The sequence below is a fragment of the Oryx dammah genome, unplaced genomic scaffold (assembly GCF_014754425.2).
Source record: "Oryx dammah isolate SB20612 unplaced genomic scaffold, SCBI_Odam_1.1 HiC_scaffold_25, whole genome shotgun sequence".
Lineage (NCBI taxonomy): Eukaryota > Metazoa > Chordata > Mammalia > Artiodactyla > Bovidae > Oryx > Oryx dammah.
The window spans coordinates 6,579,949-6,604,779 of NW_024070209.1; the positions used below are offsets into that span (position 1 = coordinate 6,579,949).

The 24,831-nt window shown below is 47.3% G+C and overlaps 1 protein-coding gene across 50 annotated transcripts in view; it reads left to right on the forward strand.

Annotated features, from left to right (window-relative positions):
- Nucleotides 1-24,831, forward strand: part of MAP4K4 (mitogen-activated protein kinase kinase kinase kinase 4) — a 152,256-nt gene that overhangs the window by 95,056 nt on the left and 32,369 nt on the right. For all 50 annotated transcript variants that reach the window (XM_040267706.1, XM_040267709.1, XM_040267724.1 and 47 more), the window contains exons 4-13: nucleotides 1,150-1,275; nucleotides 2,459-2,569; nucleotides 5,207-5,297; nucleotides 5,713-5,843; nucleotides 6,628-6,682; nucleotides 8,203-8,281; nucleotides 12,036-12,211; nucleotides 15,070-15,142; nucleotides 17,739-17,949; nucleotides 22,078-22,239. In XM_040267706.1, the coding sequence (XP_040123640.1) occupies nucleotides 1,150-1,275; nucleotides 2,459-2,569; nucleotides 5,207-5,297; nucleotides 5,713-5,843; nucleotides 6,628-6,682; nucleotides 8,203-8,281; nucleotides 12,036-12,211; nucleotides 15,070-15,142; nucleotides 17,739-17,949; nucleotides 22,078-22,239 (1,215 nt within the window). The remainder of the gene's footprint in view (nucleotides 1-1,149; nucleotides 1,276-2,458; nucleotides 2,570-5,206; nucleotides 5,298-5,712; nucleotides 5,844-6,627; nucleotides 6,683-8,202; nucleotides 8,282-12,035; nucleotides 12,212-15,069; nucleotides 15,143-17,738; nucleotides 17,950-22,077; nucleotides 22,240-24,831) is intronic.

Below are 24,831 nucleotides of genomic sequence, written 5' to 3' on the forward strand. Positions count from 1 at the left end.
TGTGTGTGTGTGTAGGAAGTGGGGACCTTGGTACACTCACAGGAGTAACTTGTCTGTGTGTGTGTGTGTGTGTAGGAAGCGGGGACCTTGGTACACCCACAGGAGTAACTTGTCTGTGTGTGTGTGTGTGTGTATGTGTGTGTGTGTAGGAAGTGGGGACCTTGGTACACTCACAGGAGTAACTTGTCTGTGTGTGTGTGTGTGTGTGTAGGAAGCGGGGACCTTGGTACACCCACAGGAGTAACTTGTCTATGTGTGTGTTTGTGTGTGTGTGTGTAGGAAGCGAGGACCTTGGTACACCCACAGGAGTAACTTGTCTGTGTGTGTGTGTATGTATAGGAAGCAGGGACCTTGGTACACTCACAGGAGTAACTTGTCTGTGTGTGTGTGTGTGTAGGAAGCAGGGACCTTGGTACACTCACAGGAGTAACTTGTCTTTATTTTTCCAGACCTGTGTTACCACCTGTCTCCTTCGCGCCCGCTCTGATTGTCCCTCACAGGCTCTTCATTCCTTGCTCTGCTCATCTCATCTCAGTAAAGTGCGAGGCCAGGGAGTGAGCCCAGTCCAGGACAACCTGCCAGCACCCAGTGGCGTTTGTCTCCGGGCCCCCTGCCTGGCCTGGTCTCTTGGAGGAGCCCCCTGTTCAAGACTGAAGGGCTCCTGGGCTCAGCCCCCACCTGTGGCCCCGACCCCGGGGATGCTCCTGTGAGAGGCTCTCAGAGGTGAACCTCCTCCATCTTAAGTGCTCCGGACAGTTTATACTCACAAGTGTTCTCTAGAAAAGAAACAGCCCTTCCTGGTAATTGATTGAAGTAGTATTGGCCAGTTGTTCCCCCTTTCCCTCCCAGTTTTACAGGTGAGCAGCTTGAGGCTCAGAGAAGTAGAGTGAGCTGCCTGGGGCATGTGGTCAGCGAAAGAGCCTGGTCTGCACATGCCCTCTGCTGCCTGTCCATCTTTACCTTCTGTTCTTGTTGTCTTGTTTGCTGTGCTTGTGATCACATTGCAGAGGGTGAGCCCCTAGTTCTTGGCAAAGGTCACAGTAACTGTCTCCCTTGCTGGAGGGGCCGGGACCCTCTGATGGCTTGCGTGTGGAGGAAGTCCAGTCATGCATGTCATTCAGACACCACATGTTTTATTTTTTTCTTAAGGATGAAGAGGAGGAAATCAAACTGGAGATAAATATGCTGAAGAAATATTCTCATCATAGAAATATTGCAACGTATTATGGTGCTTTCATTAAAAAGAGCCCCCCAGGACACGATGACCAGCTTTGGGTAAGCAAGCGTCTCCTGCGTGTTTTGTGGGGTTTCCTTTTTGGTTGTACTAGGAGGGCATTAAGAACCTTCCAGAGGAAGGGGAGAGAAAAGCAAAGAAAAAGGGTAAAGTCTGGTGTCTTCCCTGGACTTCTCAGTGGAAGGCATCCTGAATGTTTATTTTGCTGTTGATTTCACATTGCAGGGAAAAGAGTTTGTGTTTTGGGAATAAGGTGGCACAGTGAGAAAGAGGGGAAACATGCAAAATAGCAAGAAGTTAGGAGCTTGAAGTCAAAAGCCATGTGATGAAAGCTTTATGGACATAGTGTAGAATCTCAGCAGCATGCGTTTTCTTTACTTCCGTGGGAGCGAGAGACAGACTGCAAGACAATGAACTTAGTTCTGTAATTTACTGAGAGCAGCGGATTTCAGGTAAATTTGTGGAATTTATACATGTTCAGCCTTACCTCTTGAACATGTTTCAAGATGATGACACGGAGACAGTGCTGGCTCTGTAGTGATCACGTTAGTTCTGCCAAAAATACTGGACTTACAGAGCGGGAAGGTAGATGAATACTCTTCTGATTTTTTTCTTTTAAAGTCACTGTGGAATATTTGCAAAGTTAGGAAAGTAAAAGGGAAAAAAAAATGACCTTTATTTCTATTACCCATACCTAAACATAGTTAAAATTTTAGAATAGTTCAGTTCATTTTCTAAATATTGTATACTTTGTTCATATTGTTCAAACATTTAAGTATTGTAAAGAGTGTCTTGTGAAAAGTTCTTTGCTGCTTAAAATTAGTCCTCCTCTTTTGTACTAACCCCAGTTAACATAAAATAGTTGGAGACTCACAACGTTGTGGAAAATAGAACATTTCTGATGCTGGCAAGTGAGACGCCTGTTGGGGAGTATCTGGGTCAGGTTTCTGATGACTGGGCGTTGGCTAAGGACAGACGGCCCACCTGTGCCTCTGCCCGGGCTGTGCTGTGGAGTGAGGACCCCAGTGTCCCGGACCCGTGTGCGTGCCCAGGAGATGGGGTGGTGGAACACGCGCTCCGGAATTTGGTGCCTCCCCCGTGATCACGTGTCCAGACCTTTAGGGAAAGGGTGGAGTTAGACCGCCCCCGGCTGCCCAGGGAGGGTGCTGACGCCTGCGACGCTCTGACCACCGGCGGGACTTGTCTGTGTCTTGTCTTCTCCAGCTCGTTATGGAGTTCTGTGGGGCCGGGTCCATCACAGACCTCGTCAAGAACACCAAGGGCAACACGCTAAAGGAAGACTGGATAGCCTACATCTCCAGGGAGATCCTGCGGGTAAGCCGCCCTGAGCTCGGCTTTTTGCATTTGCTGCTTGTGGTGGTCGTTCAGTCGCTCAGTCGTGTCCGACTTTTGGCGACCCCACAGACCGTAGCACGCCAGGCGCCCTGCCCCTCACCAGCTCCCAGAGCTTGCCGAAACTCATGTCCGTCGAGTCGGCAATCCATCCGACCACTGCATCCTCTGTCAGCCCCTTCTGCTGCTGCCCCCGTCTTCCCCAGCATCAGTTGCCACTGTACAGATTATTCTTTTCACAGCAACCAACGATTCTGTATAGCCAGTTGGCTTCGACAGTTGAAGCCACATCACGATGTTGACTCTGGCCTGTATCTAAAGAAACCAGACTTAAAACAGTTGTGTGTGTGGTTTTTTTTTTTTTAAATGTAATTTATTCCCCTGAATTCATCCTGCAGTTATTCAAAAGAAAATCAGAGTGCAGAGGAGGAGAAATAATCTCTTAACTCGTGTTGTTTATGAAAATCCTGTGTCTGAGCTTGTAAATCAATATTAATGCTGCTAAATGCTGGCTTTCAGAGTCATCTTCTGGGCTTTGGCATTAGCAAAATCTGCTGCAGTATTTACGAGGGAAAGTTCTTGTGTTTAATGTTATTTACAGCCAGTTGGAAAGCTGGTTTATGGTCTTTGAGCAAGTTTCGGAGCTACCAAATGATTTTAGCAGCTTCTGAATGATTCTTTTCAGAGGCAGAGTCATTGTGGCAGCGCAGACAGTGTGTTTGGAAATAATGTATTTGAAAACTGCTTGTGAGTTGCCCACGGGCTTCTTCTCTTTGGTCAACTGTCACAGTTTTCTCTCTACTTTACCTATAAATCACACGCTTAAATGACTTGGTTGGATTTCATTTACAGACCACATTTGAAAAATAAAGACTATGGAATTGAATTGGAACCTAATTGTAAAAAAAAACCTGTTACTTTATTTTTTTATGTATAGGTAAATTTATGTTTAAGCTTCACAGAGGACTGCAGGTTTTTAAAAATGCTGTCTAGAATTCATGGAGATAGTTTGAATTTCTTTTTATTTTGTTTACAGAGCCCTTGAAAATAGATAATTCTCTTAAGACAACTAGTTGGATAGGGAGAGATGGGAGACCTGTCTTTGTATCATCACATACACATTTCATTATAAAAGCATGAGAATTCTGTTGTGGTTGCTAAAGGCGCCTTAACGTGTGAGACTAAGCCTCCTGCCTCACACTGCTGTGAGGGACTTCAGTGAGTGGGTACCTGCAGTGTCCTCAGAGCAGAGTTGTTGTTGTTTAGTCACTGAGTTATGTCTGACTCTTTGTGACTCCATGGATTGTAGCCCGACAGGCTCCTCTGTCCATGGGGTTCTCCAGGCAAGAATACTGGAGTGGGTTGTCATTTCCTTCTCCAGGGGATCTTCCTAACCCAGGGATCAAATCTGCCTCTCCTGGTTTGGCAGGTGGATTCTTTACCACTGAGCCACCTGTGAAGCCCCATGATAACAATAAAACCCCACTAAAGTGTTAAACAGGAAAAATCAAGTAAACAGTGAACTCATCTACCCTTTCTCAATTGCCGCATCTTAGACTGGCTAGGTCACTTGTGCCTTGGGAGGCAGCTGCACATTGGGTTCTCTGGCAGAAGTCGGGACAAGTAGAGTTGTGAGAATGCTGCCTTTTTGTCTTTCTGACCATATTTGGATGCAAACTGCGTTTTTGTTCTCCCACCACCTCTCATCAGAGGCATGCTCCGGGCTTCATTCCAGATGCGAGGTCATCAAAAAGTGCTGTGTGCCCATTAGGGCTTACTTCCTTGGGAGAAAAAGAAAGATGCTTGATTGGCACATGAAGCTCTGTGGATGGCAAAACCGTTGTACCCGTGGGGTAGAGGTGGGGTCAGTCAGTAGGTCACAGCTTGTGGCTCTTTGGTGGGAAAACCAGGCTGGGTTCAAGGGCCAGACCTTGAAGCCCACTCTCACGCTTGCTTTTCCCCTGGAATGCATGCGGTTCACATCCCCCCCCCCCGGCTCACCCACTGTACAATGGGCGTACAGTGTGGGAAAAGAGCCGTCCTGTACAGAAACAGCACACGTGGCAGGAGAGACACTGCAGATGGCCCCTGCACACGTGCCTTCAGGGAAAGCTAGAGTGGTAGTACTACCCGCAGCCTGGCCCTGACCCCTTGGGACTGGGGCTGCGTCTCTCTGGTGTCACTGGTGATACCTTGCTGGACACGCACTGAAGCTGAATTCTGTGCACACTTTACTTTTCAGTATTTGTTTGTTTGCCTGCTCCGGGTCTTAGGTGTGGCACGCAGACTTAGTTGCCCCACAGTATGTGGGGATGTTAGCTCCCCAACCAAGGATAGAACCTGCATCCCCTGCATTGGAAGGTGGACTCTTAACCATTGGACCACCAGGGAGGAACCAGAGAATGGGTTTTGTTTTGTTTTTTTCTTTCTTTTTTTTAATCTTTTGGCCACACTAAGTGATATGTGGGATCTTGGTTCCCTGACCAGGGATCCATTCTGTGTCTCCTGCATTGGAAGGTGAATTCTTAACCCTCAAACCATGGACTGTTATAAGGAGTGCATTCAGGACTGTTCATTGACAGCATCAGAGAACTAAATCTCTCTGTGTCTTGCCTGCAGGGCCTGGCCCATCTCCACATCCATCACGTGATCCACCGCGATATCAAGGGCCAGAATGTGCTGCTGACCGAGAACGCAGAGGTGAAGCTGGGTAAGTGTGATCTGATGCCTGCCGGGGTGCAGTCCTCTGTTTCCCCTTCACCCTCGTTTCCCCTTCCATCCTTTTTGGAGAAGTGGGAGCCAGGCTTACCTCTTAGTGTGGCTCCAGGCCCACTTCATCCGTGCTCCAGACTCCCCCAGCAGTCCCTCTGGTGGTCCTTGTGGGAAACTCAGGGATGCGGTGGGTACAGACCCCTGGGGAAACCCCCAGGCTGGTCGAGCATCTTGGCGCTATGGTGACTTGGCTCTGGAGGGGTCGCTCCTTATCTGTGTTGCTGGAGGGTCGCGCATCCACACCGTGCTGGTGTATGGTTTACTCTGAAGACCCTGCTCCTCTCTGTGTCTGTGTCCTGTTGTTTACTGGTTTGCTCACTGTGGTCCCCTTTCCTTCCTTCCTCCGACGGCAGTGGACTTTGGAGTGAGTGCCCAGCTGGACAGGACCGTGGGGAGGAGGAACACGTTCATAGGCACCCCATACTGGATGGCCCCCGAGGTCATCGCCTGTGACGAGAACCCCGATGCCACCTACGATTACAGGGTAAGGTGCCACCAGCCTGGCCTCATGGGCTCTGCCAGTCCTCCCCCTCGCTGCTCCAGCGAGCACCGCGTGGACTCCTGCTGTAGGGCACTTCTGCCGGGACAGTATTTGGAGGCTTTGTGTGTGTGTGTGTCGTCCATTTCTGCATCAGCTCTGTTCTAAGTCAGGTGCTGCTTTCAAGGCGGGAGGGGTCACTGTCAGTCTCAGAAATTTTTTTGTCCCAAGTCAGTTCAGCGCTTCTGCTGTTTACTGTTCTTTTTAATTTGAAGAGTATCAGGTATTTATTATTTCAGAAATATTGTCAGATTACATAGCAAGCACCTTATGAAATTTCAGAGTCTTGCTAAAGAGCTGTGCACCTTTGCTTTGGTCACAAATGTGTTTAAACTGAGAGTGACCTCTAGAGACGTGTATCAATAATGCACTTCTTGATCCTGATCATCAGACTCTGGCTGAGAGTTGGATCATAGGTACGGCAACTGGTTCTAATTAACGATCATTATTGTCATTATTGCATAACTTTTTACAAAGCTGTACAATACAAGGCGGGTTGTATAGCTTTTCCATCACCCTCTTCATGAGTTGACTGAACTTTATGAGCTGATCATTTATTTACTTGGAAGATGTTCTTCCAGATGTGTTTGTGCTTGTAACTTCGTGGCAGACTTCCTTTTGGTTTGTACCCCCAAAGAATGCATTTATGTGGTTTGTGTGAATGCCCAGTGGTGGTGAGTCCCTGGCCTCACAGTGAGGATGGTGCCCTAATGTCTGCTTTGTTCTGCAGAGTGACCTCTGGTCCTGTGGCATCACTGCCATTGAAATGGCTGAAGGCGCTCCCCGTAAGTAGCCTGCCTTCCTTGTTAGCCCAGTTCTGTGCAACGTAAACCTGGTCTCGTGGCTTCAGAAACAGTGGCTTCATGAATGGGGTTGTTCCTGGTGGGGTGTTCAGATGAAGGAATCATAAATACAGTGGAGTTTTAGATGTGAAAGGAGTTCTTGGCACACATCAATCCTTCTGGAGGTCTCCCTGAGGTTCATGGGCTGCGTTACCTTTTAAGTTGTAATTAGATGTGTGGCCTGGATTTATTCTGACATCAGATAATGACAGCCCACTCCAGTATTTTTGCCTGGAGAAATCCCATGGACAGAGGAGCCTGGTAGACTCAGTCCATGGGGTTGCAAAAGTTGGACAGGACTAAGCGTGCACACACACACACCAATAATAGGCAATAATTTTTCTTTTTACAGTTTGAACTTAGTATTCAGTGAAACTGGTCCTAACACAGGAAATTTCCATTTTACTTATGTTTTAACTTTAAAAATAAGAGGCACAACCTTTTATCCATGGAATTTATTTATTGATTTTTTTGGCATTACCTGTGAAATTTTGCTTTCACTTTGGTTTAAATCAGTGACAACTTCGTGAAATTGATTTTTAATGAGGAATAGAGTAGAATTGCAGAGAGCAAAGGGAAAGAAAGAAACCCATTATTTTCTGCTGGTCTGCCTTGAATATATAACAGTTGGTACATAGTTGCTGCTGACTAAATATTTGTTGAATGAAAGATATCAGGTTGCCCCCAGCTAGGGATTGGTTGCACTGCGGAAGTGGCCGTCTGTGCTGATCACCCTGTGCTCCATTGTGTCCCCCGAGGGCCCGAGACGGGGCAGGGCTGCCAGGTGCTTTGTCTGGTTCCCTTTCGCAGCAGGATCAGCACCCTCCTTTTCTTTGGCCCTATCTCCCAGCTCTCTTGTAAGGTGCTTTTGAAGGTAAATAAACACACGGAAATACCTTTTGTGACATACTCGTGTGTCCAAGTGCACCTCTCACGCCTTCACTGGGCCAGTGATCAGAGCGTAAACAGTCATCAAACAAAATTAAACAATCCCACTCACTCCCTGATTTCAGGAACACTCACTCTGACAGTAAGCATTGAACATGCCTGCTAGTGTTGCTGAGTTCCAGGCATTGTGTGAAGAAGGCCTTTACAGCTGTGTCTCATTTAATCCTCATGACAGTCCTATGAAAATAAAGATATTTTCGTTGTCATCCAATAGATGACTTAAGCTGTTAACTCCTTTAGGACTTTGAATCAGTATTTATCTTTGATTTATGAACGCTTTCCAGTGTCTGTTCGAAATGGCCTATGCTTCTCGTTGCTCTTGTCCTCCTCGTGTTTTGCTGTGCTTCAGTGGGGGGGTACAGTATGTTCTCAGCTGCATAAGTAGATGTGCAGGCTGCTTGACGTGAAGCATGTCAATCAGACAACAGGCAGAGCATGTGGTGTCATGAATGGGTCCCGGAATTGGAGACCGAGTGAGCTGAGTGCATAACTGACATGCCCTCTCCTCTCCCCAGCTCTCTGTGACATGCATCCCATGAGAGCCCTGTTTCTCATCCCCCGAAATCCTCCTCCCCGGCTGAAGTCCAAAAAATGGTAAGATACACGTGCTTTGTTGTTGTCATTCTGTTCCTTTAAAAAAACAGTGTTCTTTTTTAGTTTGACCTCAGGACAGAATTCTGGCTATTCTGACTGCCGAAGAACACAAGAGTCAGTGTTACAAAGTATATTGCTTTAGTTTTTATTGTTTTTTTTTTCCTCTTGATCCGTTGTCCTTGAATGATAAAATAGCACCAAGTGACTCTATGAAACACCGACACAATATTTTAAAAAAGGTTCTATTTTAATATTTAAATATACCTCTCAGTGTAACGGGCTTCCCTGGTGGCTCAGATAGTAGAGTCTGCCTGCAGTGCAGGAGACCCGGGTTCCATCCCTGGGTCAGGAAGCTCCCCTGGAGAGGGGAATGGCAACCCACTCCAGCATTCTCGTCTGGAGAATTCCCTGGACGGAGGAGCCTGGCGGGCTGCAGTGCATGGGGTCGCAAGGAGCCGGACACAGCTGAGTGGCCAACACTTGGACTTCAGCAGCTTCTTAGGGGCGCGTCCTCTGATGTCCTGGAGTAGTGGTCCCCAACCTGTTGGGCCCCAGGGACCGGCTTCATGGAAGACAGTTTTTCCACTGACTGGGGTTGGGGGAAAGGTTTTGGGGTGATTCAAGAGCATTACATTCAGGATGCGAGCTCCTCTGAGAATCTCACACTGTGGCTGAGCTGCCAGGGGGTGGAGCTCGGGTGATAGAGTGAGCGAAGAGGAGTGGCAGCAAATACAGGGGAGACTTCACCGCGTGCCACGCCTCCCCCCCCCCCCCCCCCCCACCTCACCTCTTGCTGAGTTGCTGTTTCCTAATGGGCTGTGGACTGGTACAGCTTTGGGGCTTGGGGTGCCCTGTTCCAGAGTCCCTCTGGTCCACTGGTGTAGACACGCACGTGTATTTTCACCCTTTTGTTTCCTCTGTTCCCCTCTGTCTTCCCGTCTTGCCCCTTTCACTTGCTGGCGAGATTTCCTTCTCCCTTCATGCTTTCTTTCACGACATTCAGCTCCAGGGAACCGAGGTTGTCTGGTTCCACTTACCAGTTCTTGGAGAGGTTCTTTAAGGCAACGACTGAGAGCCCCAGTTGGTCTCTTGTGTTAAAACATGACAGTCATGTGTTTCCATGGATGGCCAGCCCTGGGAAACCACATGTGAACAGTAGGTGTCACTAGGGAGTCAGCTGTGGGGCTGGGTGACACTTTATCCGGCTCACGCTAAACTGAACAACACTCATTTTCTCTTTGCTTTTTCTCAGATTTTACTGAAGGGAGTTTATGCACCATCTTCAGGGTATTTTCACAGTTTGTAAGTCAGTCGGTTATTCGTCCATGACTTGCAGGCGTGGATCAACTGCTATGTGTACAGCACGGTGAAATAGACACGTATAGGTAACAGTGGAGTCTCCCTGTGCTCTTTTCACCAGACTGCCTTGAGCTAAGCTGGATCAGATGCATTCTCGGCAGTTCACATCACTGCCTCAGCTTACCCGGGTGTTCCGAAGGGTCGAAAGGGTCACAAATGTGAAGGCCTTCTTCCTTTACGGATGCGGTCTTCCTGTCCACAGGTTGTGAATTTCCACAACCACTTAGGCCGAAGTGGCCTTTGAAAAATGATCAGCGAATTCTCAGCAGAAGCTGACAGCTGTGTTTAAAGACTATATCGTAGCTGATTGGTTCTCTGATGTTAATCTGTACATGGCCTGTGAGAAGCCCTTTGGAATTCTTTATCTTAGGGCTCCATCCTCAAACTCTCCAGTGTGAAGGTCTGAGGAGTGACCCAGGCATTTGTATTTTTAATAAACTCCCCAAATGATCCTCCTGGGTCCCAGGGTTCGTGAATCCATGTGCCATAGCATTCCTCTACCGCGGTGTAGAATCCTGTGCATTCCTGCTTAACCTCCTTAAACAAGGCCACAGCTTCTTCAAGTGACTGAGGGCCCTTCTCTGCCTTGAACCTGACCTAGTTCTTTTAACTCTTTTTCCACTTTTCATTGCAACATCAGAAAACAATTCACTGTCCCACTTGGATTCTGCTGCCTTGTCCCTCTGGAACGGTGGCTTTTCTTGGGAAGTTTAAATATCCTCCTTTTTCTTGATATTGGACCCACTCCACTGTCTCAGTTCTTTTTTCTTCCTCACAATTTGATTATACGTCTGCAACTGAATATACATACACTGTTTCCTATGTGTATGTCTTACAGAGCCTAGCATAAACAAATGTAAATTGTTGACACATAAATATTTGTTGGATTGAACAAAGATAGTAAGTTCTGAGTACAAGTAGAAGACAGTAGAACTGATTCTCTCTTTTCCAGTTTTGTTTTTAATATTTAATTTTATATTGGAGTATGGTTGATTTACAATTATCATGTTAGTTTCAAGTGTACAGTGATTCAGTTATTCATATACATATACCTTCCTTGTCAAATTCTTTTCCCATTTAGGTTATTACAGAGTGTTACACAAAGTTTCCCTGTGCTGTATAGTAGGTTCTTGTCATTATCTGTTTTATTCGTTTATTTTTTTAAACTTTTTATTTTATATTGGAGTGTAGCCAGTTAATAATGTTGTAATAGTTTCAGGTGGACAGAAAGAACTCTTAAAGCATGAAGTAACTGGAAAGGACTGAACTCATTCTCTCAACCACATTTTTAAAGACTGAATAACTCATTCATTCAACAGAAATTTATTGCATACCTGTTGTAGTTGACATGCTCAGAGCTGGGCCTTGCTGACAGATGGGAAAGCGGGAACCAGTCCTGACTTGTCCGGTTATAAACCAGAAGGAGAGACAGAGACATAAAGGTGACGTGTGCAGTGTGTCATGTGCAGAGAGCCCCAAAGGAAGGGCTCCTGCCTTGGGGCATGTGTGGTGCAGTGTGGCCAGGAAAGGTTTATGGACAGGAAGCCATCTGAGCCGAGTCGCCAATAACAGGGCGGCTGAGAGTGTCTCCGCTGAGGCCACGGAGAGGTCACCATAAGCCAGAAATGGAGAAATGAGCAAAAGTAAAGTGTCTGGTGGGACAGATGTTGGCAACAGGGTCACTGCCCCTCAGCACTGTTATTTCTGCCTCTCACCATTAAGTGTAGGACTTCTCTGGTGGCTCAGTGGTATGCCAGTGCATGAGACATGGTTCAATTCCCGGGTCGGGAGGATCCCCTGGAGGAGGGCATGGCAACCCACTCCAGTATTCTTGCCTGGGAAATCCCATGGCCAGAGGAGCCTGGTGGGCTACAGTCCATAGGGTCGCAAGAACCGGACATGACTTACTGGCTGAACAGTGACATTAAGGGTAGAGAGCTGATGCATAACTCAGCCTAAAACTGATGGACACGTTACCCTAACAAGATCCAGAGCCTCGAATCCCTTACTTGGGTCCCTGTCTTGTCCCTCTCTTGCTCTCTCTGTGTCTGTCCTTGTCTGCAGGGATCCACCATCTCCCTGTTACCTTCACGTTAGCGAAGACCTTCCTGCACTCACTTTCCTCCTCCCCCTGATTCCACGATCAACAGGCAGTATTAACTCCCACTGCCCCTGCGGCTCCCACTGTGCAGCGTGCCTCCTAAAGTGTGTTTAAGTGACGCTCTGGCCCCCAGGGTCCCTGCTTCCTTCCTGTTTTATCCCTGTGCATTTGCAGCGCTGCCCGTAGTGACTCCTGAAGCCCTGCCTCGTGTACCAGCTTGTAAGTTACTGACATTTTGGAGCTTTGCTCTTCATGGTAGAAATCTGATGATATTTTTTTTACTTTCTCTTTTAGGTCTAAGAAGTTTTTTAGTTTTATAGAAGGATGCCTGGTGAAGAATTACATGCAGCGGCCCTCCACCGAGCAGCTTCTGAAGCATCCTTTCATTAGGGATCAGCCGAACGAAAGGCAGGTTAGAATCCAGCTTAAGGACCATATAGACCGGACCAGGAAGAAGAGAGGAGAGAAAGGTATGAAGTCTGGTTTTGTTCTCATCTTAAATATTCTTTTAGTTTTTTGCCAACCAGAGCAGGTTATTCCTTTCCTACTCAAGTTTGGGCTCATCTGGCCGGGGCTTGAGTGTCTAGACCAGGTTGGTCTAGGGGCCAACCTGATTCCGGCAGTGGTGACCCCGGGTAGCAGGGCCCTGCGGCTGGTCAGTACGTGATGCTGTCTTGCCCTGCCTCAGGTCAGATCTTGATGGCTGTGCTTCTTACTGCTCTGGGGGTCTTGTGCTCTGAGTGGGCCATGCAGAGCTAGGCATGTCGGCCACAATTGTCACCATTGGTCTGTTACACACTTCTCTGCTGCTCAGGGGTTTCCGGTGCTTTATGCTGCTGTGACAAGCCTGTGCTTTTGTCTCCTTTTGCTATTCTATTTCATCGGTTTTTCCCTGGTTCCACCTTTATACTTATTAGCTTATTTATTTTAGTTGAAGTATACTTGATTTACAATGTTGCGTTCATTTCTGATGTAAAGTGATTCAGTCATATATATATATATATATATATTCTTTTTCATACACTTTTCCATATGATTTGCTGCAGGATGTTGAATATAGTGCCCTGCGCCGTTCGGTAGGACCTTGTTGTTGATTTTGTATGTAGTAGTGTGTATCTGGCGGCTTCCCAGGTGGTGCTAGTGGTAAAGAACCTGCCAGCTAGTGCAGGTAGGCGTGAGAGACTCAGGTTCGATCCCTGGGTCGGGAAGATCCCCTGGAGGAGGAGGGCATGGCCACTTACTCCAGTAATCTTGCCTGGAGAAGCCCGTGCACAGAGGAGGCTGGTGGGCTACGGTCCACACGGTTGCAAACAGTCAGACATGACTGAAGCGACTCAGCACACAGTGTGCTGTGATATCTGCTGACCCCAAACTCTTACTTTATCCTGTCCCTCTCTTTCCCCCTTGGTAACCATCAGTTTGTGCCGGGGTCCAGCTCCAGTGGATCCAGGGAATTCGAAGTGGGGACGGCGTTGGCGAGGAAAACTTATTTATTTATTAATATAAGAAATATAAGATTAGATTAGGAAGAAATAGTGTAGTAGGAAAATTAAGTGGAGAAAGAAGGCTGAATAACTTGGCTTACGGGGAAGGCCAATAAAGTTCCAGACAAGGAGCTTGCACCATCTACGTTGGGCCACTGGCGCCCACTTGAATATCAGGGGGTGCCCCGCCTTGGGCTCCCCCTCGCGTGGATCTTAAAAGCCAGGACAGGTAAGTAGACATGGTGAGCCGCCCCGCTCCAGATGGGAATTCAGCCAGAAATTAGAGAGGAGACACGGGGGAAACCAGTCCAGCGACTGGCTCCGTCCTCTATTGTTCAGAAGGCCTTTTATACTTTTGATAAAACATGGAGATCAATGGGTAACACAAAGTTATGCAGTGTTAGCAGCCCAGACTCTTATCAAAACCAGGCTTTTCTCTCTGCATACCTAATTGTATACACAAGTCTTAGGTGATTTACATCATTTTCTGGCCAAAAAGGGCCAATTAACATTTTACAGCCTTTTTCCTGATAAGGGTTTGTTAACTAGAAGACTTATTTGTGTTGATCTTCCCAAAGTCTGGTGCCACTCTCAGAAAGCACGAAATAAAGTTACATTCTTACATAGCAAACACACAAGAGGAGTGCAGTGATATATAACAAAGAGAAAAGTAATTAACTCAAAAGTTTAGTGTTGCTAACATCAAAACTACTATATATCTTTTTTTCCATATCCCGTTTACATTGATTAACATCCTCCCAGGTGCCTAAAAGGTAAAGAATATGGAGGTCTGGCGGCAGTCATTGAGTCAACAGTGAAAACCCATCACCAATATGATTTTTAGCTCTTAGAAAAGGCTCTGTATCTTAAGATGCTTTAAGCTCTGTGCCTCTCGTGGTTGGGGGGCTGTAAGCAATTCACAAGCTGTAAGAGGTCCGGGGGAACCTGTTAGGCAAGCTAGAGAGCTATCAGAGGGGTTTCAACTGAAACATCCCTTTCAAATGCAGAAGACTAAAGCCCTGATTTGACTTTTTCCAGAGAATATTAGAAGAGTGGAAAAGCAGGCAGATTCTTATTTTTTGGGGGGTGGATGCTCAGGAAATTCCAGGGGGAAAACCTTAGGTCTGATTAGCCTTGCCATCAGAGCTCTGCCGCATGACCTTGTCACGGGTGGAATTCCTCACGCTGGCTCCTGGCAAGTTTGTTTTCTGTGTGTGTGATTCTGTTTCTCTTTGCATGTAAGTCAGTTGATTTGTATCTTTTTTTTGGACTTCACAAATATGTGATATCATATGGTGTTTGTCTTCCTCTGCCTGATGTACTTCACCTTGATAATTTTGGGGAGCATGTGATTTTGGTTTTCTGCTCTGAGTACCTACTTTTTCTCCATCCAGCAGACTTTTGTCTGCTTTTGTCTAGGATGATCCCTAAGTGCTAAAAATAACTGATTATATTCTTTTATTGCCTTAGTTTAGGCAGTTGAATCTCTCTCTCTTTTTGTTTTGACATCAGAGTGGACTTTGTGAATTTGTTGATGCTCATGGCCTATTCAAGTCGTGGGCTCTGTAGCCCCTCTCCCAGCCCTGCGCCCCCTGAGCCAAGCATCCCACAAGGGATTGTCACGAGAATAAGGGAATCAGCTCTTCTGCTGGCCCAGGGCCTGAGCACCCATCACAGTGGGACTCACCGTCAAGGTCCTCCTCTCCGCCAGTTCCCCACACATGTTACTGTTTTCTCCAAGAATATGTGGTTTATACTCAGTAGTGATGCTTTTGGAGAAGCTTGCCTTACATGCAGCATCGCCATTTGTGAATGACCCGCTCATCCTGTCCTTTTCTTTACAGATGAAACCGAGTATGAGTACAGTGGGAGTGAGGAAGAGGAGGAGGAGGCACCTGAGCAGGAGGGGGAGCCCAGGTAAGGACAGGGCGCTCGTGTCCCTGCTGGGGTTAGGGTTGCCGGAGACGCCCTTGTCGTGTGAAGGAGTCGTCAGTTACTCTGAAAATGCCTTAATATCTTCCGTCCTTCCATCTTTTCAAAGACAGTTGTAAAACACTCTCCTCACTCTGGAGCGCCCTGCTGATTCTTTGCTGAGACTGTGTTGCCTCCTCTCCCCACGGTTTGGAAATGGGCAGCTGTGTTTGGGTAGGCTGGGCCAGGGCAGCTTACCCACGGCGGTTCTTGCTCCAGAAGGTGTGGGTGGAAGACATCTTATAGCATGTGACCCAGTCCTGCACAAACTGATTTGTCCCACTCACAGGCCACTTAGGGCCACCACTGAAACCGCTACAGTCTTCCCCAAAATTCGTCTGTCGGTTGGTTGGTTGGTTTTCCTCTTCCCACCCATGTGGTCACCAGCATTCATTGCCTTTATGATGATGCGTTCTGGCCTGACCCATTCTGTAGTCTATTTTGGCCCTCTCTGGCTCCCCAAGACAGTGAAGCAGAAGGTTGAAGATTTGGTAGCAGGAACCTCATCAGTTCAGTTCAGTTCAGTCGCTCAGTCGTGTCCGACTCTGCGACCCCATGAATTGCAGCATACCAGGCTTCCCTGTCCATCACCATCTCCCAGAGTTCACTCAAACTCACGTCCATCGAGTCGGTGATGCCATCAGCCATCTCATTTTGTGTCGTCCCCTTCTCCTCCTGCCCCCAATCCCTCCCAGCATCAGAGTCTTTTCCAATGAGTCAACTCTTTGCATGAGGTGGCCAAAGTACTGGAGCTTCAGCTTTAGCATCATTCCTTCCAAAGAAATCCCAGGGCTGATCTCCTTCAGAATGGACTGGTTGGATCTCCTTGCAGTCCAAGGGACTCTCAAGAGTCTTCTCCAACACCACAGTTCAGAAGCATCAGTTCTTCAGCACTTAGCCTTCTTCACAGTCCAACTCTCACATCCATACATGACCACTGGAAAAACCATAGCCTTGACTAGACAGACCTTTGTTGGCAAAGTAATGTAACTAGGTAACCTAGTTATCTAGGTTGGTAACTAGATAGCATAACTTTTCTTCCAAGGAGTAAGCATCTTTTAATTTCATGGCTGCAATCACCATCTGCAGTGATTTTTGGAGCCCCCCAAAATAAAGTCTGACACTGTTTCCCCATCTATTTCCCATGAAGTGATGGGACCAGATGCCATGATCTTCGTTTTCTGAATGGTGAGCTTTAAGCCAACTTTTTCACTGTCCTCTTTCACTTTAATCAAGAGGCTTTTTAGTTCCTCTTCACTTTTTGCCATAAGGGTGGTGTCATCTGCATATCTGAGGTTATTGATATTTCTCCCCGCAATCTTGATTCCTGCTCGTGCTTTTTCCAGCCCAGCGTTTCTCATGATGTACTCTGCCTGTAAGTTAAATAAGCAGGGTGACAATATACAGCCTTGACGTACTCCATAGTGACTTGTTAATCAAGGAAGAGAGGATTTAAAAGCTTTAATAATGGTCTTGTCTGCCTGATGTCCAATGTAGCCGACTAGCTGGACACAAGAGGGCCGGCAGTGTGGTTGAGAGACCCCATGTGCAGAGAATGGATGTTTGAAGAGAGCATATCAAGACAGAAGAAAATTTATTGGGAAAAAACTCCATCGTATCTTTTTGTAATTACATGAAGGATTTTAATCCATTTGAGGCCAAGTTTTAGAGCAGCGTGAACTGATTGCACGAGCAGTATAATTGTCTGGAGTTGGGGATATGATATAATGGAAGAGGCAGTTGAAGATTTCTTTGCTGTGTGATTCTGGGGGTTTGAGAGTGGAGAAGTGACTCTCCCCCGGGAGACCAGCTGGGAGAGATATGGTTCAAGTTACGTGTGCAGTGGTGCATCCTTGGGACCCCTTGGGCTGGGGAGTAGAGAGAGTGAGAGGGTTACATGGCAGGGAACAGGGGACTGGATGAGAAGGCAAGGATCTGTACATGCTGACGGTAACTCTGTTGTGACTACCTGTCTGGCCCGAAGTGGGATGATGCTGTTCCTGGTGGGAAGTCAGGTGGTCACAGAGAGTCTAACAGTGGGTGGAGATGGTGGCTTCAGCTTTCCACTGCACAGTTTGAGTGGACGTGAGAATCTTAACCTAGATACCTCTTGTCAAATCAGACACCCAGGGCAGAATTTTATGGTATTTATGACCGTATGAAAGAAAGATGAAAGGTGATGCTATTGAACTGTGTGTGTGCTAAGTCGCTTCAGTCGTGTCCGACTCTTTGTGACCTCATGGACTGTAGCCCGCCAGCCTCCTCTGTCCGTGCGATTTTCCAGGCAAGGATACTGGAGTGGGTGGCCATTACCTTCTCCAGAGCCTACCTAGAGATGTCCTCTCTCTCTTAAAACTCAGGACTGGGTTTTAAGGTATTGATGATGCAGATGAAAGAAGAGGTGGTGCTATTTAACTGTAGGCTTTAGTGATCCCCGTGGGTTTGTCTGCCGGGTCTCGGGGCGGGAGGAGCCCAGCAGATGCAGCTGTGGACGTGGACTGGCTCGCGCCCCTGAAAGCCCCTCACCCGCTTCCTCCCGCAGCTCCATCGTCAACGTGCCGGGGGAGTCGACGCTGCGCCGGGACTTCCTGCGGCTGCAGCAGGAGAACAAGGAGCGCTCCGAGGCCCTGAGGAGGCAGCAGCTCCTGCAGGAGCAGCAGCTCCGGGAGCAGGAGGAGTACAAGCGGCAGCTGCTGGCGGAGCGGCAGAAGCGCATCGAGCAGCAGAAGGAGCAGCGGCGGCGGCTGGAGGAGGTGGGCGGGGCGGCACGCGGGGGGCGGCGGCTGGAGGAGGTGGGCGGGGCGGCGTGCGAGTCGGAGGTGGGCGGGGCGGCGTGCGAGTCGGGCCCCGCTGTCTCGTGGCGGGCGTCCCAGCGCTCCGAGGGCCCCGCTGTCTCGTGGCGGGCGTCCCGGCGCTCCGAGGGCCGGCCTCTGTGGTCCTCGCCCTGGCTTGGCCACTCCGGGCGCGCTGGTTCCCTCCAGCAGGACCGCACACGCCCAGAGGCCCCAGGCATGTTTTTCTCCCTTGTATGATCTTTAGGGACCTGCCCCGCCCCGTTACTCATCCTATCTGCAGGCCATGGGTGACATCACCCTGGGTCAGCGGAGGCCGTGTCCACTGCGGTCTGAGTCTGCTGGCTCAGCCTTGACCTCGTTTTGGTTTCACTCTTGGCCCCGGGGTCCAAGTTGGTGTGTCATAAATATTTTCCTAGAACTTTTAGACCTTTCCACAGGAAAAACATTTGTTTTCTACAAATGCCTTCACTTGACGTACATTTAAAAAGGAAGGATAAAGAAAAGAGTTACATTGGGCATAATACAAATGCTGTTTTGTAATCTGGTGGTTGTGTGGGGTTAGTTCTTTGTGGGGGACACTTTTTGTACCACCGGCTCCTTTAACTCACTGAGACTGTCAACACTGGTAATGTGATTACTAGGGCTTCTTCCTTTTTAATTCTCAGAGACACTGTTATCTGTATTTCACTTGAGGCTCAAAAGACCCTTTTTCTTTTTTAATTTTAATTTGTTTTAATTTTTTATTTTCTTTCCCTGACTGCCATTTACTGTATACTTCACAGCTTCAGATTTCTCACTTATAGTCGTTTATTTCCATTTACTTCATCTTATTGTTTCACTTTTATCCTTGATGCCAGAAAAATACCCCAAAGAACAGTCAACCTGTTGATACTGTACAATGGAGTTTAAATAACAGCACATGGTGGTTTTTCTGCCCCCCCGCCAAAGTTTTTGTTTGGTTTTTTTTTGGTGTGGATCATTAAAAAAAATTGTTTTTATTGAATTTGTTATGGTATTGCTTCTGTTACCTTTTTTTTTTTTTTGGCCAAGAGGCAGGTGGGATCTTTGTACCCTGACCAAAGATCGAACTTAAACCCCTGCATTGGAAGGCAAAGTCTTAACGACTGGATCGCCAGGGAAGTCCCACCACCACACATGCTTTTTCCCAGGTTACTTAAGGGCACATTTTGTGGAGAAAATCTCTGCTTTGTTCTGTGTGTTATCTGGTAGCTCAGTGATGAAGAATCCACCTGCCAGTGCAGGAGACGTAAGAGCTGTGGTTTTGGTCCCTTGGGTCGAGAATATCCCCTGGAGGAGGAAATGGCAATCCGTTCCGGTATTCTTGCCTGGGAAGTCCCATGAACAGAGGGGGGCCTGGTGGGCTACAGTCCACGGGTTCGCAAACGAGTTGGACGTGACTCAGCGACTGAGCCTGCACGCACACGGCTTCTGTTGGAGTCAGTAAGCCAGTAGGCTATCTGAATGGACCCCACTAGTATCAGCACTGACCTAGTTAGAAAAGTTAGACTTCTGAGATGAAAGCACTGCTTTTAAATGTCGATCTGGAAAGAGAGCTTCAAGGTAATTAAAGCATAGTTGGAAAAGTACATATTTATTCAGACATGCTTGGAAAAATTTAAGAAGGAAATCTCTTTATAATTTGAGAGCTTTGGAAATCATTTTATAGCACCATGCAGGTTTTCAGTTTGTTAGATTTTGTTTTTAAAGAAAGAATGATTTAAGAAAATAAGAATGACATCAGTTTGAAAATACTTCAAAGGATTTTTATTATGTGTATCATTCTTAATGGAGTAATCTGAGCAGGCATGTCTCTTAGACTCTCTTGGGTTTTGTTGCTTGGAAATCATAGGCATAAGGTTAATCCAGCGTGGATTGATGTTGCTGAGTTGGTGGCTGATGGTGTGTATGTTTAATTTTGGCCATTTTCTTTTAAAGTTCTATTGTAAAAGGCCAGCTTTTCACTTTAGTGATCTCTTAAGCTGTTTGTTTACTAAGGGCCTTCTTTACCCTTTGATTACCCCCCAAGCACACACACACCCCAATAAAGGGCCTCTTCTGACTGTAGTGGTTTGTACGGTTGGAGTTTAAATTTTGGCTCTTGATCCAGTTTACAGCATCAAGTACTAGCACATAATGTGGAAGAGGAATTGGTAACTGCGTTGTTCTTTGCCTCGGCCATCAGCCTCCCAGCCAGGACTCGTTTAGTGAGTTAGTCAGGGAAATGCACCACGCGCCACATTATCCTCTGGGTTTTTAAGAAGTGTGTGGCTTGTCTTGCCTGTAAGACTTGGACGAGAGGGGCTGTGTCTGATTCATTTTGTGTTCCCATGGAGCTTCATGCGGCTTTCTCAGATGGAGGAATCAGCATTTGTAGTTTGGGTGTAAGTTCTGGAAACCCGCACCCGTTCTTCAGTGAACTTCTGGGCTTGGAGTCTCTTGAGTTGAGTTCCAGAGCCGCCTTCGTTGTTGTTTAGATGCTCCGTTGTGTCCAGCTCTGCAACCCCATGGACCGTGGCCCACCAGGCTCCTCTGTCCGTAGAATTCTCCAGGGAAGAAGACTAGAGCGGGTTGCCATTTCCTTCTGCAGGGGATCTTCCCCACCCAGGGGGCCAACCTGCGTTTCTTGCGTTGGCAGGCAGGTTCTTTAGCGTTGAGCCACCAGGGCAGCCCTCTAGCCACCTTAAAGGACCTGGCAGAACATCCTTAGCCACAAAGGAAGTATTACTTTTCCTCTGAAGCTTTCCTTGTCTTCTCTGGAGACAGAAATCTGAACCCTGAGGCTGGTGTGACTTGGACCCTTGACCTTGTCTGGACTCAGCGGCTGTGTGGTGGGCAGGGTGTGCAGGCGCCCAGCCCTGCTGCTGCCGCAGCCTGTCTGACTGACTGGGAGGGGGATTGTTGCATATCCACAAGCCTTCCTCTGATGTGGTTCTTGAGCTGCGCTAGACACTTTGTTGCTGTCCAGTCACTATGTTGTATCTGACTCCTGGGGACCCCATAGACTGCAGCACTGCCAGTGCTGGAGACTGACTAAATGCGAATTAACTTTCCTGAAATAAAATGGGAAGCTCAGTTCCTCCCAGTTTAGGCGCTGGGTAGCAGCCTGGGGCCAGTGGCCGCTGAGCTGAGACTGGGTACCTCCCCATCCCAGGGGCGCTGCAGGCCAGCGTTCTGCACGTTTGTAGGAGGAGTGGATTTGTACTCCACGTGGTGGCCCTGCTTTACTGGCAGATGCACGTCTGGGGCCGGATGAGAAGTGGCCAGATGTGCGCCCAGGGTCACACTGGTACTCAGAGGTTAGATGGTCTGTGTTAGGAGAGGCTGTGAGAGCAAGTCTGCTGCCTCAGTAGCACCTGTAACAGAGGCAGGGTGTGTCTGGTTAACGGTGGGAGTCAAGAGTGGTCCTCGACCTGGAGCCTACCACCCTGTCAGCACTGGACATGTGACTTATGTTTTCTGAACCTGTTTCTTTTATGGAGTAGGAGTGAAGGGCTTCCTAGGTTTGTCCTGAGAATTGTAGTAGGTAAGGGGCCATGGAAGGAAGATTGTCAGATACTCAGCACCTTGCAGAGCTTAGAGTGAGCTTGAGCTACGGTGGTTTTTACATTCACGATAATCATCATGACATCTCTTAATTTTGTTGATGTTACTTCCTCTTTCCCCGATGTATGCTTCTTTTTTCCCTCTTTTAAGTAATTCTCTCCTTTTTTTTTTTTCCCTATTTCTGTTCTGCTGTATTCATTTCTCTACTTTTCCTTTTGACTTAAGAGCCTTGGGTAACCCTGTCAGTGATACTCAGGGGTACAGAATTCATCATTCCCGCGTTGCTCTGGTTCAGTGAAGAACAAGGGAATAACTGATATCAAAATGAAACCCAGCTCTGACTTGTACTTACAAGGATGCTGGTGTGTGTGGGCAAGGGACAGCGTGGAAATAGTTGGCGTAGAAATAGTAGGCAGGGTCCCCCAGCTCCTGCTCTCGCATCTCCCTGTAAGCGGACAGCACGCCGTCCTGGGCACCATGGTCAGGCAGTCTGCTGACGATGCACCATCTTGACTTTTGCAGCAACAGAGGAGAGAGCGGGAAGCCAGAAGGCAGCAGGAACGTGAGCAGCGGAGGCGGGAACAGGAGGAGAAGAGGCGGCTGGAGGAGCTGGAGAGACGACGGAAGGAAGAGGAGGAGCGGAGGCGGGCGGAGGAGGAGAAGAGGAGAGTGGAGAGGGAGCAGGTCAGTCCTCGGGCGTGTTCTGGCCAGGACTTTGGGACTTTGTCGCTTGGCAGAGTTGGGGGCTTGGGGGCAGAAAGCATACATAATGCACACGCAGAAGTTTAGGACTTTAGAGGTTCGAGAATGCAGAAACAGTTGGGTCCATTCACGTTAGTAAATTGAATCTCGTCTTTACCAACAGATACATAAATCATTGCACTTTGGACACATCTCTCAAAACCTGAGGGTGGTCTCCACTAGTATGATGCTTGAAAGATTTCTAAATATGTCCTCTCAGGTTTGGCTTAAATGCTTTGAACCTCAAATATCTGGATAATAAAAAGTGAAATTTAAAACCAACCATGAGACATTTCCTATGAGAAATGTTTGAAGGATCCAATGACTAACTGATTATTTTAAGATATATTTGCACATATTAATAATTCAGTGTGTACATACGTAACTTTAGAACATTAACCAAACAAATGCCATCATGTTTTAGTGATATTTATAGCATGTTAATGTCAGATTCAGTTGTCTTCCGGAATCTGATTCCTGAACCACCTCTGCGAACAGAAACTCTGCGTTCTGTCGTCTGTGTCGTCTGTGTGAATCCCGTCATTGCCTCCCTGGCTTGCGTGCTGTTGAGTCCATCAGTCTTTGTTATGAGCTTTGAATAAAGGAAAAAGGATATGAATGGGGACCAATTTAAATGATACCTGAAATTCATGCTTAAAATGCATATAAACAATGGTATTAGCATCCAAATTTGACTATTCAGCTACTATCCTTGAGACTCTCTTTTGTCTTGGGTTTTCCTAGTGTTGGATCTACATAACTTTTTTGTTGTTGAAATTCAAGTTATTCTATCTCTTTCTTTACTGACTTTGTTGGCCAGTTGACTGTGGTGTGTTTAGGTTTCCTATTCTGACTTCTACCTGGGGACTACAAAGAGGAGAAAATAGACGCTTAAAAAAATTAAGTCACCGAGGGATAATTGTTGAAACTTGATTGGGAGAAGAGGGTGTGACTCCAATACTAACGTTCGGTGTTCTAATAGAGTCACTGACTTTCATGTATAGCACGTATTCATCACCTCCTCTTATAAAAACAGCATGAAAGGTCCGTTTTCTTCCACAGTAGTCCCCGTGTCAGCTGTGCAGAAACGCGTCATTTCTGTGTGAGCGTCGGTGTTTGGATACGTGTCCTTGTCCAGTTGCCCCTGTGATGTGAAGGCAAAAAGCCAGCGATGTCCTGACTGGAGCTTGCAGCTGTGATTCAGCTCTGTTTGGTCTGGAGAAGTGGGGAGCCGGGAGTCAGGGTCCTCTCAGTCATTAGGGGGCGGGGGGTGTGGTGGTGGGCACACACCCCAGGGCAGGTCTTGGCCATCCTGGGCTTCCTTGTCCAGGACTGGAGCCTGGATTAGAATCCAGGGGCCTTTGTCCAGTGGCCTGTGGATACACTTTACCCAGATTGAGTTTTGGGGAACTAAATTTGCTTTGTAAAGAACTTTCTGAGGAAATTTATGCCATGATTTCTGCTCTCTAGTGTTCTTTCCATCTGTTCAGCCCAGCTGTATGGCTGCTTTTAAGGTGTACAATCAGCGGTAGACGCTGTAGAGAAATAATCTGAATTTCAAAATAAAATCTCTCCTCCCAGACCCTTCAGCCTACTCCTTTATTAGAGTAGTGAGCTTTTCCCCTGTTGAAAGGGAGCATTTTATTTGTAAAATCTTTGTGCTTTTTGAAGTAATTTCATGTCTATTTCATATATGAGCCTCATAAAAAGTCCTAAGAGTTGGGAGAGAATATTCTTGGTGCTCATTTTCCCAAAGAGAAGACTGAGAAAGTGGGTGGCTGAGGCCTTGTTGGAAACTCGTCTGATTGTTGGTAGGTCAAGGTCTCCTGATTTCCCATCCCATCAAGTACGCAGCCAGCTACACAGTTGGGGTTTTCTTCTTTACATCATATATTTTGGATGTGTTTACCTGGTTATTTTTGTTTGTGTTGTTATAGAGGTTTATCATTCTCTTCTCATTGAAAAGAAGTCACCCCTCCCCACCCACCCACTCTCACACACACAGGTCAGCTTACCCCATACACACGTCAGCTTACCCCATAGACACACACACACACACACACGTCAGCTAACCCCATAGATACACATACACACACACACGTCAGCTAACCCCATAGACACACACATACACACATAAGTCAGCTAACCCCATAGGCACACATACACACACACAAAAGTCAGCTTACCCCATAGATATACACATGTCAGCTAACCCCATAGAAATATACACACACACATACACACACAAGAGCTTGCCCCATGACACACACACCCATCACTGTTCATCTGGGAGAAGCCTCCAGTGTCTGGTGTCCCCATGCCAGGACTTTGCAGAATGTACTTGTTGCCTTTGTGTGTTAGAGAAACAAACAAAACCTGGTTGTTTAATATTAAGCAGTTCTTGGTTTGGGGTTTTAAAAATTAGCAATTCATGCTTGTTATAAGTAATAATTAATTACCAGACATATATCAACGTGAACAGTCTGGTCTCCTCATTAGACTCTCGGTTGCTCAGGGCTTACCTTCTGAAGAGGA